This window comes from Botrytis fragariae (assembly GCF_013461495.1).
Source record: "Botrytis fragariae strain BVB16 chromosome Unknown tig00000101, whole genome shotgun sequence".
Taxonomy (NCBI): domain Eukaryota; kingdom Fungi; phylum Ascomycota; class Leotiomycetes; order Helotiales; family Sclerotiniaceae; genus Botrytis; species Botrytis fragariae.
In genome coordinates this window covers 1,682,679-1,695,248 of record NW_023500996.1, presented here as the reverse complement: position 1 = coordinate 1,695,248, position 12,570 = coordinate 1,682,679, and the positions used below count along the sequence as shown (strand labels likewise).

The 12,570-nt window shown below is 42.1% G+C and overlaps 6 protein-coding genes across 6 annotated transcripts; 3 read left to right on the top strand and 3 right to left on the bottom strand.

Annotated features, from left to right (window-relative positions):
• Nucleotides 1–238: 238 nt before the first annotated feature.
• Bfra_009168 (uncharacterized protein) lies at nt 239–1,151 on the top strand (the record flags this gene model as incomplete). Its single annotated transcript, XM_037339518.1, has 2 exons — nt 239–1,048; nt 1,113–1,151. The coding sequence occupies 2 exons, from the start codon at nt 239–241 to the stop codon at nt 1,149–1,151; spliced, it is 849 nt and encodes a 282-aa protein (XP_037191084.1).
• Nucleotides 1,152–2,836: 1,685 nt separating this feature from the next.
• Bfra_009167 (putative alcohol dehydrogenase protein) lies at nt 2,837–4,121 on the bottom strand. Its single transcript, XM_037339517.1, has 4 exons — nt 3,671–4,121; nt 3,527–3,608; nt 3,119–3,476; nt 2,837–3,062 (listed from the first exon to the last, which is right to left on the bottom strand). Exons 1-4 carry the CDS (start codon nt 4,094–4,096, stop codon nt 2,882–2,884), a joined length of 1,047 nt encoding a protein of 348 aa, XP_037191083.1. The 5' UTR covers nt 4,097–4,121; the 3' UTR covers nt 2,837–2,881.
• A 1,693-nt stretch (nt 4,122–5,814) lies between these two features.
• Nucleotides 5,815–7,304, bottom strand: Bfra_009166 (uncharacterized protein; the record flags this gene model as incomplete). Its single annotated transcript, XM_037339516.1, has 4 exons — nt 5,815–6,817; nt 6,869–6,996; nt 7,046–7,146; nt 7,202–7,304. The coding sequence occupies 4 exons, from the start codon at nt 7,302–7,304 to the stop codon at nt 5,815–5,817; spliced, it is 1,335 nt and encodes a 444-aa protein (XP_037191082.1).
• A 549-nt stretch (nt 7,305–7,853) lies between these two features.
• Bfra_009165 (putative disulfide-isomerase a6 protein) lies at nt 7,854–9,442 on the top strand (the record flags this gene model as incomplete). The annotated part of the gene is made up of 2 exons (XM_037339515.1): nt 7,854–8,006; nt 8,072–9,442. The coding sequence occupies 2 exons, from the start codon at nt 7,854–7,856 to the stop codon at nt 9,440–9,442; spliced, it is 1,524 nt and encodes a 507-aa protein (XP_037191081.1).
• Nucleotides 9,443–9,745: 303 nt separating this feature from the next.
• On the bottom strand, nt 9,746–10,623 carry Bfra_009164 (putative exosome complex exonuclease rrp41 protein; the record flags this gene model as incomplete). Its single annotated transcript, XM_037339514.1, has 2 exons — nt 9,746–10,229; nt 10,322–10,623. The coding sequence occupies 2 exons, from the start codon at nt 10,621–10,623 to the stop codon at nt 9,746–9,748; spliced, it is 786 nt and encodes a 261-aa protein (XP_037191080.1).
• Nucleotides 10,624–11,609: 986 nt separating this feature from the next.
• On the top strand, nt 11,610–12,570 carry Bfra_009163 (uncharacterized protein; the record flags this gene model as incomplete). The annotated part of the gene is made up of 2 exons (XM_037339513.1): nt 11,610–11,908; nt 11,961–12,570. 2 exons carry the CDS (start codon nt 11,610–11,612, stop codon nt 12,568–12,570), a joined length of 909 nt encoding a protein of 302 aa, XP_037191079.1.

Here is a 12,570-nt window from a genome sequence, read left to right as displayed (position 1 = left end):
AAAACAAAGCACCTTGCTCTTGTCAAATTTCTCGGTTAATTTCTCGGTAACGAGAGTGGACAGTAGCAGGTATCTATATAGTTTCGTCGAACGACCTACAACTCGACTCAAATTTACAACTCGCGACATCATTCATTCAACTCATCTATTCCAACTTGCCTATCCAACCTTTGGAAATTCGACCGAACTAACCAAAGCCATAATTACGATATAATTCAATTCTCCGGAATAATTCACTATGGTATCGACCAAAATTATTTTGTGGACAGGTATGCTGCTCGCTACCGCATTTGCTACAACTACCACGTACGGCTTCCTCAGCAACTCCTACTATAAAATTCTCAGATGTCTCCGTTTCCCTACAATTTTCCTCTTTCCTACAATACTTTACTTCATCATGGAATTCAACTATCAAGAAATAATAGAGCTCATCAACAAGTTCTGGCCTTTCTTTGAAGGTATTTACAAACACTTTGACATCCAGAAAGTTGAGAAATTCATCGAAAAATTACCTTTGCCATTTTGGCTTATCACAGTACTTACGATTTGTGTTTGGGGTGCCCGTAGCATTACAACCTCTTTCTTCAAGGAGTATTTTCAACAAAACGAATACGCTTCCCAGAGTACCTCCGCTGTACTCTATACTGTTAATAGCATCGCCACCAGCCTACAAGTATCTTTCCAAGCATATCTCCAGACAATCTTCGCCGGCCTCCAAGCATGCTTCCAGACAATCTTCGCCGGCCTCCAAGCATGCTTCCAGACAATCTTCGCCGGCCTCCAAGCATGCTTCCAGACAATCTTCGCCGGCCTTCAAGCATGCTTCCAGACAATCTTCGCCGGCCTTCAAGCATACTTCCAGACAATCTCCGCCGGCCTCCAAGCATGCTTCCAGGCAGTCTTCACAGGCAACGCTTCGCACTTTCCAATAATGTGCTTGTGTATATTGTTTTGTATGGGTATTATTCTGTTTATTGCTAGTCTCTTGTTTTCGAAAGGCAATCAACGATGGGCTTTTGTAGCAATAGCTTTTATCCTCGCTTCCCCAGTAAGTAGCTGGTTTTTATTTATTATTATAATTTGGTTTCTGTACTAATTAATTTGATGGATAGGGTTACATATTGTTGGTCCGTTGGACAATCAATTTCTGAAATTTTTATTAAAATTCAAGCCAGTTATCTAAAACCTACTTCACGAGATTCAACTTATATTTCGGTATCAATAAGGTGATCGTGGATTTAGGTAAAAGTAATGTAGTTCGCTTGCTTGATTAAGATGGAGAAAGTCATCGGTGAACGATGGATGGGTGGCGCGAAACGTTTCTCTCAGAGGGATAATGAGATTTAGAGGGATTAGTCACAATAGTGGAGTTATATACTTTAGTGATAAGATATGATTGGGATCAGTACAGTTCTCAAGTACTCAGAACTCTGTATGCTAGCTAGCACTCAAATACTACTTCCTCTTTCTTAGGGTACCATATCATCTCCACCAATCCTTTATGAACTTTTGCAAACTAAATAAACCGGAGATACCATTACATGGTACGGAATAAGGCAAAATTCCCTCAAGGCTCTTCTCCATCGTCTTCTACATCCTCATTCTGAACATTGTTGGATTGATACTACTTTCCAGCACCGGCTTTAAAGCAACCATTTCCATGCAGTTCGACCCTAACAGCATCGTCTCTATACTACTTTACCATAGGCCGAACATTATATCGCTGCTTACTAGCCACTCATCGCCTATGTGCAAAACTTGAGAAAGCGCACAAATTCATGTTTTTGCTTGCGATGTGAGTTGTGAAGAACAAGTAAAGGAGATGCTAATCCATGCTTCTGAAGAACTACCTCCAATATGCCGTGTTTTCAATACTGCGATGGTGCTTAATGTGAGTATATCCTACTGTATCCCTTACTGATTCCTTCCCCCCTAATACCTCTATAACATAGTACTTTCGAGGTTATTTCACGTGAGAACTTCACAGCAATGATTAAACCAAAAGTTCATGGGGCATGGGACATCTATAATGGTCTCTTGAAAAAGAAACTAGACTTCTTCGTCTCATTGTCTTCAGGCGGGATGCTGGGAAATCGACAACAATCAGCATATTCATCGACTTGAACATTTCTCAGTGCATTTACTTGATATCACCGCTCCTTAGACCTCTCAGCTTCATGCATAACTCTTGGATCACTACGTGGAGTTAAATTTGTAGCTGACAGTCGTCAATTTCGGGAAGCCATCAAAACAACGCTACAAAGTGAGCTTAACGCAACGCAACTGCTGTGGCGATCCCTGTTCGTCAAAAACTAGAGAATTCGAGTCAGAAAGAGAAGATTCACGAGGTAATTCAGGATGCTCTCGCAATTCAGCTTTGGGGTATTCTCTCTTTGAGCCGAGACGATGTCGATAACGATGAGCCTTTGACTTTACATGGTATAGATTCGCTAAATGCAGTGGAACTGCATGATCTCAAGAGAAGAGATGGGTGAGATGAGATGGCAATGAAGTCGGATGAAACTTTGAGGGTGCGGTGAGCTTTGCAGAGATGAGGGGATAAATAATAATAATTGGACCGGGATGTATGCCATTGGAAATTGCTTGTCAAATGTGGTCATCATCGTCTGGTGAAGACAACCTCAATTGCCAATTTTCTGGAGAAATGCACGATTGTATTTACGGCACTTTTAAGTGTATGATGAAGAACTAACTTTTTTATAATTCCATCGAAAGATTACGTGCTCCTTGGCGGTACTCTATCTACAGATCATTTTCCCGATTGATTATTTGGGACAAAAATATTATTAACTGCATTTAGATGTTCAAGTAGGTTCTGATTATATCTCTACCTTGCCGTCTATGTTGGAAGTAGTATAGCCTAGATCTTGATAACAATCTTACCCTGGTGCTTAGTTCCATCATAGAGTGCGTCAAATGCAGCCTGGGAATCTTTGAATGAAAACACGCCTGGATCTACAATCCCTTTCAAACTGATTTTCTTCGCTTCCAAGAAGGCGCAAAGGTCTTGGTGGTCTTTCTTGTCACCAACCCCTACTCCCCTAAAGAGATTGATTAGCAATTGGGATGAATAAATCCGAATTTTCGATCAACGTACTTTATGAGCAAGGACTTTTGCAGAGTTGGAGAGAACAGATCTGGGATCTGATCCGTTTTGAAACCGCCTAAGAATCCAACCAAAGAAAACACACCCCTTCTTGCGAGAGCAGTGAGACTCTGAGTAGCTTGCGTTGGTCCCACATTATCAAGCACAATGTCAACTCCGCGGCCGTTCGTGAGCTTGATAGCCTCTTCTTCCCACTTGGGATACGTGCGATAGTTGATTGTTTCGACTTCGCCCGCTTTTCCGGCTGCTTTTGCGATGTCGAGTTTCTTGTCCGAGGAAGAGGTGATGATGGGTTTTATACCTGCCCCTAAGCATATTAACAATGCGAAAGAGCTCACCCCACCCGTGCCTGTTGATTTCTCGTTAATGCTGATGACTCAGGATAGAATTGAATCTTACCTTGAAGAAGAGCGGCTCCTTTATTTCTCGGCATATCTAGAGCAGTCCATGCGGTCACACCGGCGCAAGTGATGGTTGAAGCCTGGATAAGATACTAATTAAGCAATATTCAAATGTACTCACAGAGACAATACCTCAACTCACCTCCTCCCATGAAAGATGCTTTGGAAGGTGATACAACACGTCCTGGTGGAACACGGCGTATTCTCGCAAAACACCATCTATATCACCTCCTAAAACTGCTGTCTCATCTCTTGAACCGTCGAAATTATAGTTGTCAAAGATTGGAGCAACTGGGTCTCCAACTTTGAAGTCATGGACCTCAGAATCAACATTCATGACTTCTGCTGCGCAATCACTGGCGGGGACCCCGTGATCTATGACCTCAACTGGGTACTTCCCATGCATCATTGCTACATCTCTGTAGTTCAAAGATACTGCATGAATCTTGATGAGGACTTCGTTTGGACCAAGTGTTGCTGGAGTCTCTTCGGTGGTTTGCTCGAGTGTGGTGGGCGTGGTGTCAACCGTGCGACGGAAGGCCTTGTAAGTTTTCGGGAGGGCTATCATGGTGTAAATTATTGATGAGAGGCTACAGCCCTTCGAAGAAGATGTTGTATGCACATATCAAAATCGGCGAGGTGCCTTCTTTATATACCTTGCAAGTCTAAGAAGAGACTTTACATCATGGCGAGAGATAGCGGTGGAAGAGTGTTGCTCTTCGTACGAGAAATCTTGACATGAGTAATCATTCTGTTCGTCCTAATTATCAATGTCTAAGATACAAGTTTTTCGTGGTCAATTAGTGTTGATACTATGGGAGTCCCGTCCGCCGCTGTGACGGAACTTCCAGAATTCTCCACTTTAAAAATAACGAAGTAACAGACGACTCCCCTCAACTTTGCAAAACTTCGATCTGTCAAAGTATGCCTTTTGTTAACCAAAAGAATAAAATGATTTACCATCGAATAAATTATACCATCCAATGAATCACTTCAAAATCATATTAAACTGATATTTTATTGACATTTGAGTTTTCCCATGTATATTATGGGTAGGTGAATGACATTGAATCATTTGCCTACTATAGCAGATATCATATATCCGATTCATTCTAAGCAGCTTCATTATGGTTATTATTACTATTTTTCTTTAATCACTAATATGTAAGACTAAGAGTAACAGTCATCAGTGAGTGGAGAGGAACTGCCGGATTAAATACAATGTTCAAAACTGATGATGTTGTACTTGAATTCACAAGACTGAGCTATACTCGTATGCTGGCTTGTAATGTTTGAAGCGAGATAAGTCAATGGAGTTGTAGAGTTGTGGTGTATAGCGAGTGGAGGTTGTGGTTACCATTGATAGAATCCGCAGGTATCTCGATAGCTAGGAGTAAAATGAACATTTAGTCCATTTGGGTTTTTGAATCAAAATAAGCCCTACCTGATACATAGACGAAGATAATTTGGCATTAGGGACTGTTTTGTTTATAAATATATTCAAAGCTCTGAGTCCGGAATACCTAATGTCATTATAAAAGGTGGGAACACAACACTCATGAGATTGTTTGAGAATATCGCCGGCTATGATACAAAATGAACATGGCTGTACATCGTCTTCTAAATCACACCTCCGCCAGACATGAATCTATGATCAAGACCTATGCTATCGAGGAAGACCTGAAAAGAACTAGTGACATACTCTTCGAAAGATCGCGGTGGAATATATGGGTGAGACGAGGACCTCTTTGCACTATATAAGTAGAATTCAATTTTTTAATTTTTTTAATGACTTAGGAACACACGTTGGACTCATGAATTCTGCCCGAAATATTTATTTGATAGAATGTTCCCAACTTCAATTCCAGCTTCGCTAATTTCGCTAATGGTGATCACCCCTAAATCCCAAATAATGTTATTATATTAAAGCCACTTGACTTGAAATACAGTGATAGTCGAAATTCTGATATTCAAGAGTAATAATTCTCATAATGCTAGACTATATAAGTATTTTCGATAGTGCAGACCGTTGAGAATCATGCTAGAAACGAAGGTGTGAGAACCGCATTACAATTGGTAGTAAAGCTGAAATTCAGAAAAAGGGTTTGGATTGAGGACTTGAATGGTGGGCCTGAAACATATTGAATTGAGCAATGAATCGGATAGAAAATCTTCCGATAAAAGATACTGAATAACAATTGGGTATTTGCTTTGAAAAATCACATGTGAACCTGCCGCCTATTGATTTAAACACATCGAATTCCAAAGTATCACTTCTCTTCAAAATTATTGCGCACCCAAAGTTTGTAGTGCTGCCCTTAGCTCCTTTACTGCGGTTTCAGCATCCTCAAAATTCAAGGCTGAAATTGCCCATCTTGCATGTTTTTGTGCTTTAGCAATTGCTTCATCGTCCGTATTTAATTGGCCACGGGCTTGTGTGACTGGTGGGACTATTGGTGCTGTAAAATTATTTGATGGGGGAGGTCCAGGTTGATAGGTCTGGTTGGTAGGTGGTGGTACATGTACATTTCCATGGTCTGGTGGTGGAGGTTGACGGTAAAAGTCTTGAGGTGCAGTAACTGACGATTGTTCCCCGGGTAAAGTTGGGGGCGGAAATGATTGGAAATCTGGAGATGGTTTCATTCCGGGAGAAGTTCCGGGAGAAATTCCGGGTGCTGCAAGAGAAGATGTATCCGGTAGACAAAGATCAAATGTGGTATCTGGACCGGGAGCTGTTGGTAAAGTTGCATCTCGAGGTTCAGATGTAAAAGTTGGAACTTCTGGAAAGTATCCTCCTCCTATAGATCCATTCCTATCTTTTGGGGATGGCTCGAGAGGGGATACATTATCGTCTTGGACTGCATTATATGGAAAACCATCGCGGGGATATGGTTCGAATGGAGCCGATTTATTGTTTGGAGATCCATGAGCAGAAACTTGTTCGGAGGGATGTAAAGACCGATCTAATGATGATTGTCTTGCTAACTTTGCTTCCAATTGATCTTGCTCGTCTGTGGCATCCTCCACAGAAGCTTGCTGTGCTTTCTGTTCCCCCAACAATTGTACCTCTGGATCATTTGGATCTAACGGTGGTAATTTATCCTTGGAAGTTGGTTGTGGTTTGGGATTAGATTCATTAGGATCTTTTCCTTCTTTCAATGCTTTTACGATACGAACTGCATTCCATTTTGCATACTTGATCTTGGCTTGAGTTTCGGCATCCGGTGGTGACCAGATGTTCAATAGTTCCAGGAAGGTTGCTGCGGCTTGAAAAGTTTCGGCAGTTTGTCTTGAGATCATCAGTCAATGTGTAGGGAGAATATGACTTTCAGGATCGTACTTTGTGACCTTATTTGCTTCGACAGCTCGATCTGCCCTTGAGAATATTTCCATGCCAAATTGTTCGCAATATGCCTGACCTGCAGTATCATCCATGATTGCATCGTTGTTTGGGTTCTCGGATTTTATCTGCCATGATTTAACTAAAGTCCAATTCGCAGACATAGGATTATCATACCCTCTCAAGTTTTTCCATCAAAGTAGTAGTATATTGTAGTGTCTCTGCATCTCCAGTATGTAGTCCTTTCGAAAGAATCTGGTTGACGATCCAGTATTCACCTGCAGGAATGGTAATGTTAAAATTTGGGTTGTGCGATAAGACTTTGATACGTACACCAGTATGATATAACCGGCTTCGCATTTTCGAGCTGTGCCGCCTTGATAATAAATCGAGTTAAGTCCGCGGTCTTCAACTTTGGGGGGATTTGTGACGCCATTATTGACTATGGTTGTTGAGTTGAAGAAAGATGGCTCGGTGAGTACAAGTAGGGTGGGATATGATTAGAGACGGATGAGAAAGCTTGCGTTGCATATATGAATTGCAGCTGAGTTGAGACCGACAGCGAGGTTGAGTATGAGAATGTTTGTTGATTCGTTGAAGGCTCTGCCTAGGCCTTTCTTTGTGAACGATATGGTGAGAATGCAATGCGATGTGATGCGATGCTCGAACAGTAAATCCAGCCTTACAACTGAATACGATAACCCCACCCCTCACTAATTGAATTCTGCCATTTCACCGCTCAATCAACACTAAAGTAGCAGTACGGACGGAGGCTAGTAGGTATTTTACCCCGGATTTCATTTAATAATGATACCTCATCCAAATTCATCCACCTCGTAATACACATCTTGCGACTGTGGCCTTTTCGCATACATAAATACAACACCTTCACACACTGCCACTCTGTTTTCCTTCTTACATGTATTGATAAAATTCAATAGCTCCTACAGCTACAGGTAGTAATTACAATTTACAATTATTTAAAATGGTTAATACTGGAGTCATTTCAACTGCAGCTGCGGCTTTGTTGTGTGCTTTGCCCGCAGTTCATGCTGGATTGTACCCAAAGAGTTCAGCTGTTTTGTCAATTAATGGAAAGGATTATGATCGTATGATTGCTCAATCAAACCATACTTCCGTAAGTATTTCCCTCATCCTCAATCATTCTATTGGCACATCAGTCTTTAACCTTCGATCATACAGATCGTCGAATTTTATGCTCCATGGTGTGGACATTGCAAGAACCTTCAACCAGCGTACGAAAAAGCCGCCAAGAGTCTCGCTGGTCTCGCGAAAGTAGCAGCAGTCAACTGCGATGAAGAATCGAATAAAGCTTTCTGCGGAGGATTCGGTGTTCAAGGGTTCCCTACTCTCAAGATTATTAAACCTGGAAGCAAACCCGGAAAGCCAATCGTTGAAGATTACAATGGACCACGAACTGCGAAAGGAATTGTCGATGCAGTAGTCGATAAAATTCCAAACCTTGTAAAGAGAGTTGCAGATAAAGATTTGGAGAGTTTTTTGGCCGATGCGAATGACACTGCGAAGGCAATTCTGTTTACCGACAAAGGAAAGACAAGCGCAACATTGAAAGCCATTGCCATTGATTTCAAGGGCAGTATCAAGGTGGCACAGATCAGAAACACAGAGAAAGCTTCCATTGAGTTATTTGGCATCACTGAGTTTCCTACACTTATTTTGTTACCTGGTGGAGAAGCAGCTGAAGGCATTGTGTATGATGGGGAATTGAAGAAGGATGGCATGGTCAAATTTCTTACACAAGCTGCCGAACCTAATCCAGATCCACCAGCAGCAAAGGCTAAATCTTCCAAATCCAAAACAAACAAAAAGTCCTCTGCAAAAGCAAAGGAATCTTTCGAAGCAGCATCGGAATCTCACGCCAAATCCGAAAAGCCTGTCACTCAAACAGATGAAACATTAGAAAATCAACCCACTGAATCACCATCACCAGAAGTCGAAACAGAAAACCCCATTGTACTTCCACCAGCGCCTGCAATTCCTATTCTTACTTCTGAAACCGACCTCAAGAAGAATTGTCTTGGTCCTAAAACCGGCACATGTATTCTTGCACTTCTCCCAGATACCTCGAACGAGATTACAGGTTTAGCTTCTACATCATTAGCCGAGGTTTCCCATAAACATCATTTACATCAACGAAAGTTATTCCCATTCTATATCCTTCAAGTCGAAAATCCTGGGTTCTCTCAAGTCAAAGAGGCTTTAGGATTAAAAGGGGATGCTGAGATTATTGCTCTCAATGGACGTCGAAACTGGTATCGAGCTCTCTCTAGCAAGGGCGACTCTCTAGTTTCTGAGGATGTGACAATCGAAGCAATTGAGAATTGGGTTGACGCCATCAGATTGGGTGAAGGCGAGAAGAAGAAGATTCCAGAGGGACTCATTCCTGAAGAGGTTGAGGAAACCGTTGTGGAAGAAGCAGCTCCAGAACCAGAACCAAAAGCTGCAGATGAGCCTATGATTGTCATTGAGGAGCTTCCGGAAGATTGGGAACCACCAACTCCAGAGCCCGAGATCAAACATGGAGAACTCTGAGCAGGTCTGTGTTCAGGAATCTTGAAGTTCATAAGAGAAATCCGGCTTCGCGAGTTCTCCTGGAATGGTAGTTTGCGGTGTTTATTTACAGTTTGCATGGTAATAGTAAGAAATATACCATCATTCATTTTGTGAATATATAAGGCATACGTCTAACTTCTATTCATCATCACATGGTTCCCTTGATGTAATGTTTTTCCATTCCTGCCATCCTATCCCATTTCCACTATGACGCCATTAAAACACTTGGGTATCATCTAATGATGCTGTTCTTCCCTCGTCTCATGTACAGATCTAGCCCTACTAAGCCATTGCACCACTCAATAATTTCTTCCCTCTAGTTCTAATCACTCCATCTAGAATCTCTCTGACCTGTTTACACCCATCCACTCCCACAGCCAACATGCCCTCTAATCTACCAGCTTGTACTCTCGTCTCCATGACCAATGCCACGACTCCATCACCATCGCCTTCTCCAGCTGTCGCAACCGTGAGGAATGGTAGTTCTTGCTCCTCACCCAAATTTAAGTCCAATAACGGGTCTGCTTTTTCATCATTACTTGAGTATGAAGATGTAGAACCAGCTGTACAAGCGCAAATATAAGAAGGCATTGGAATACCAGCATCGATTAAAGCAAGAGTTGAGGCATTGATAAGAGCAGAGAGAAGCGAGCCATCTAATGACAGAATGTGAAGGGAAATGAGGATTGTCGAATGAGAAGTCAAAGTGGTAAGAAGATGAGGAGTGAAGGTTGTGGATAAGGTATTTGAAAGTTCTTGGATACGTCTGCAGCGAACCTGATTAGTTTTCATTCCACTCGAGCTAGTACAGTTGAGATTCGCAATACGTAGCAAATAAAAGAACTGAAGGAGACTTACTTATCATTCCTACCATACTTCTTCCTATCTACGCCTGCGAAGCCTGCGAAACTGATCTCCACCCTTACTTCCGCTTTTTCACCTGCATTATTACTTCCACCACCGCCAATTGATCGTAATTTCGAAGGATCGCAAGGCCCAGTCACTGTACAGAGAACTTGGGTATTGCCCATTGAAAGATATGAAGATCCATCGGATGAAGGTTGGGTTGAGATTTGTGCTGTAAGACGGCGAAGTTCATTCCATCTGCGACCGTCAAGACGAAGGAGAGCAAGAGAGTAGGTTGAAGTGTCGAGAGGCATAATTATGATTTGAGGAGGGCGTCAAAGGGAATATGTAATGGAATGTGCGCGGACACAAATTGACAAAGTATGTGAATTCTCTATAGACCAGAGCTTATGCGAAGGACCTTCTGCTGGGGTCGGGGACTTGTATGAAGCAATAATGTGAATGATACAAGTCTTTCTTGAAAGCTTCCAATTCGTGAAGCTCAAAAAGCTTTGGTAACAAATTATTTTTGTTGATCTTAGGCTTCGCAGATTAGATAAGATTAGATGCAAGGATATTAGTCAGCTCAATATCTATTCAAAAGGAAGGAGATTTACTCTCATCATTCACGAAGAAAAATCTGGGTAGTTGAGCCCCCGCCATGATCTGTATCTATCAATCAACACCAGTATCTCTGTATTAATAGTATAAGCGTACTACTTGATTCCAATCTTTCTCGTCCATCACAGCAGTCAGTACTGTACTTGCGTGTCTCGTGTGTTCTCATCTTCATACTACCTGACTTTAAGTGAATGCTCAAACAGTTGATCTACTTGGCTTGCCCCTTCAATTGCTTTACAGAACGTTGCATCGTTCTGTCTTTCGGAAAACTCTACCTACAAGGCTTTTACAAATATATTTTTGTACCCCAATCTCACAAGGCTTGAGCTTCGAAATCTCCGTAGTTGTTTCAGAGTCGAAATCCTTCAGCGATACGTTCTTGAGCTCAAGATATTTCCTTTCTCATTGGTCTCTTCCAAAAAATTAATATCGAAAAGTTTCCAGCCGCAGATTCAATGAAACGAATCGGCGCTTGAAAATATTTCTCGGTGATATTCGACGAGTTATAGCATAAGAAGTCATTACGACCCCATTCGTTTATCTTCCTATTGCTTTCAATGAATATTTTTAGATCTAGCAAGTCTTCGGTAGGTCCTCACTGCCCACATCCTGCAAACTCAATACTTCTTCGATCTTTCTTACTAGATGTTTTCAGATATCTTTCTATAATATCACACCGATGGATACCTACAAGCAAAACTTTTCGCAAAGTGGTTTATGCTTGAACACATCCGTTGAGACTCAACCAGGTCTTGAAGTGCGAGATGCTCCTTCACGGCAAACATGGCCATGGTCATCACGGGAAACTCACTCTGGAATACAGGGTGAAAAGGGTGCAATATCAGAGCGTGGGCAAATCGCGGGGTTGTCAATTGGAACATGTTGGGCTTCGGTCGTCTTGCTATGTCTCATTGTCGGAGGTGGAATAGGTGGAGGTGTAGCAGCTGGAATTGCGGCACAAAAGAATAATTGCAAGAGGTAACTGAGGCCTATGAGACATTGATGGACTGCTTTTAATCCGATATCTTAGCACAGATATCAACACGAGTTCGGGGGTAGAGAATTCTGCCGCCAGGGTGTGCTCGACAACAACAAGCGTCATATATTCCACGAGTATCATAAACTCGATAGCACCTTCAACCACAAGCTCAGGAATGATTATAGATAATTCAAATATAGCTTCTTCATCTACGACGTCATCCGCGCCATCTAATCCATCAGTATCGGCTGCGCCAATCTCCCATTGCTCCGATGAATTTTCCACATTTAATGATTCTCTCGTTCAGCCCCTCTCTTCAGAGGGTTCAGCTATCAACTTATCAGGCATGGCTCAGACTTTTCGCGTCGCGTGTTACACAAACTATCCGTCTGGCGTTCAATATGGAAATCCAGGTATCCATGACATCATGAAGATATATATGCCGGATCTAACTCAGTGTATGATGGCCTGCGCAGAGTATAACGCGGGTTACTCTACAAATTTGCAAAGTGGGATCGACGTAGGAGGGGGCTTATGTAGGGCAGTCAGTATGGTAATAAAGGGTGGGGAGTTCTGCTATTTGAAGAATGGGACTGGTATTGACAACACAGCGAATAGTGGGGGTGATGCAGTTCGAAAAGATAGTGCTATCTTGCAATAA

Coding starts and splice junctions, on each gene's coding strand:
- Bfra_009167 (XM_037339517.1), bottom strand. CDS start 4,096: ATGATAGCCCTCCCGAAAACTTACAAGGCCTTCCGTCGCACGGTTGAC. Junction 3,609..3,670: donor AGCATCTTTCATGGGAGGAG/GTGAGTTGAGGT, acceptor TATCTTATCCAG/GCTTCAACCATCACTTGCGC. Junction 3,063..3,118: donor CAAAAGTCCTTGCTCATAAA/GTACGTTGATCG, acceptor CAATCTCTTTAG/GGGAGTAGGGGTTGGTGACA.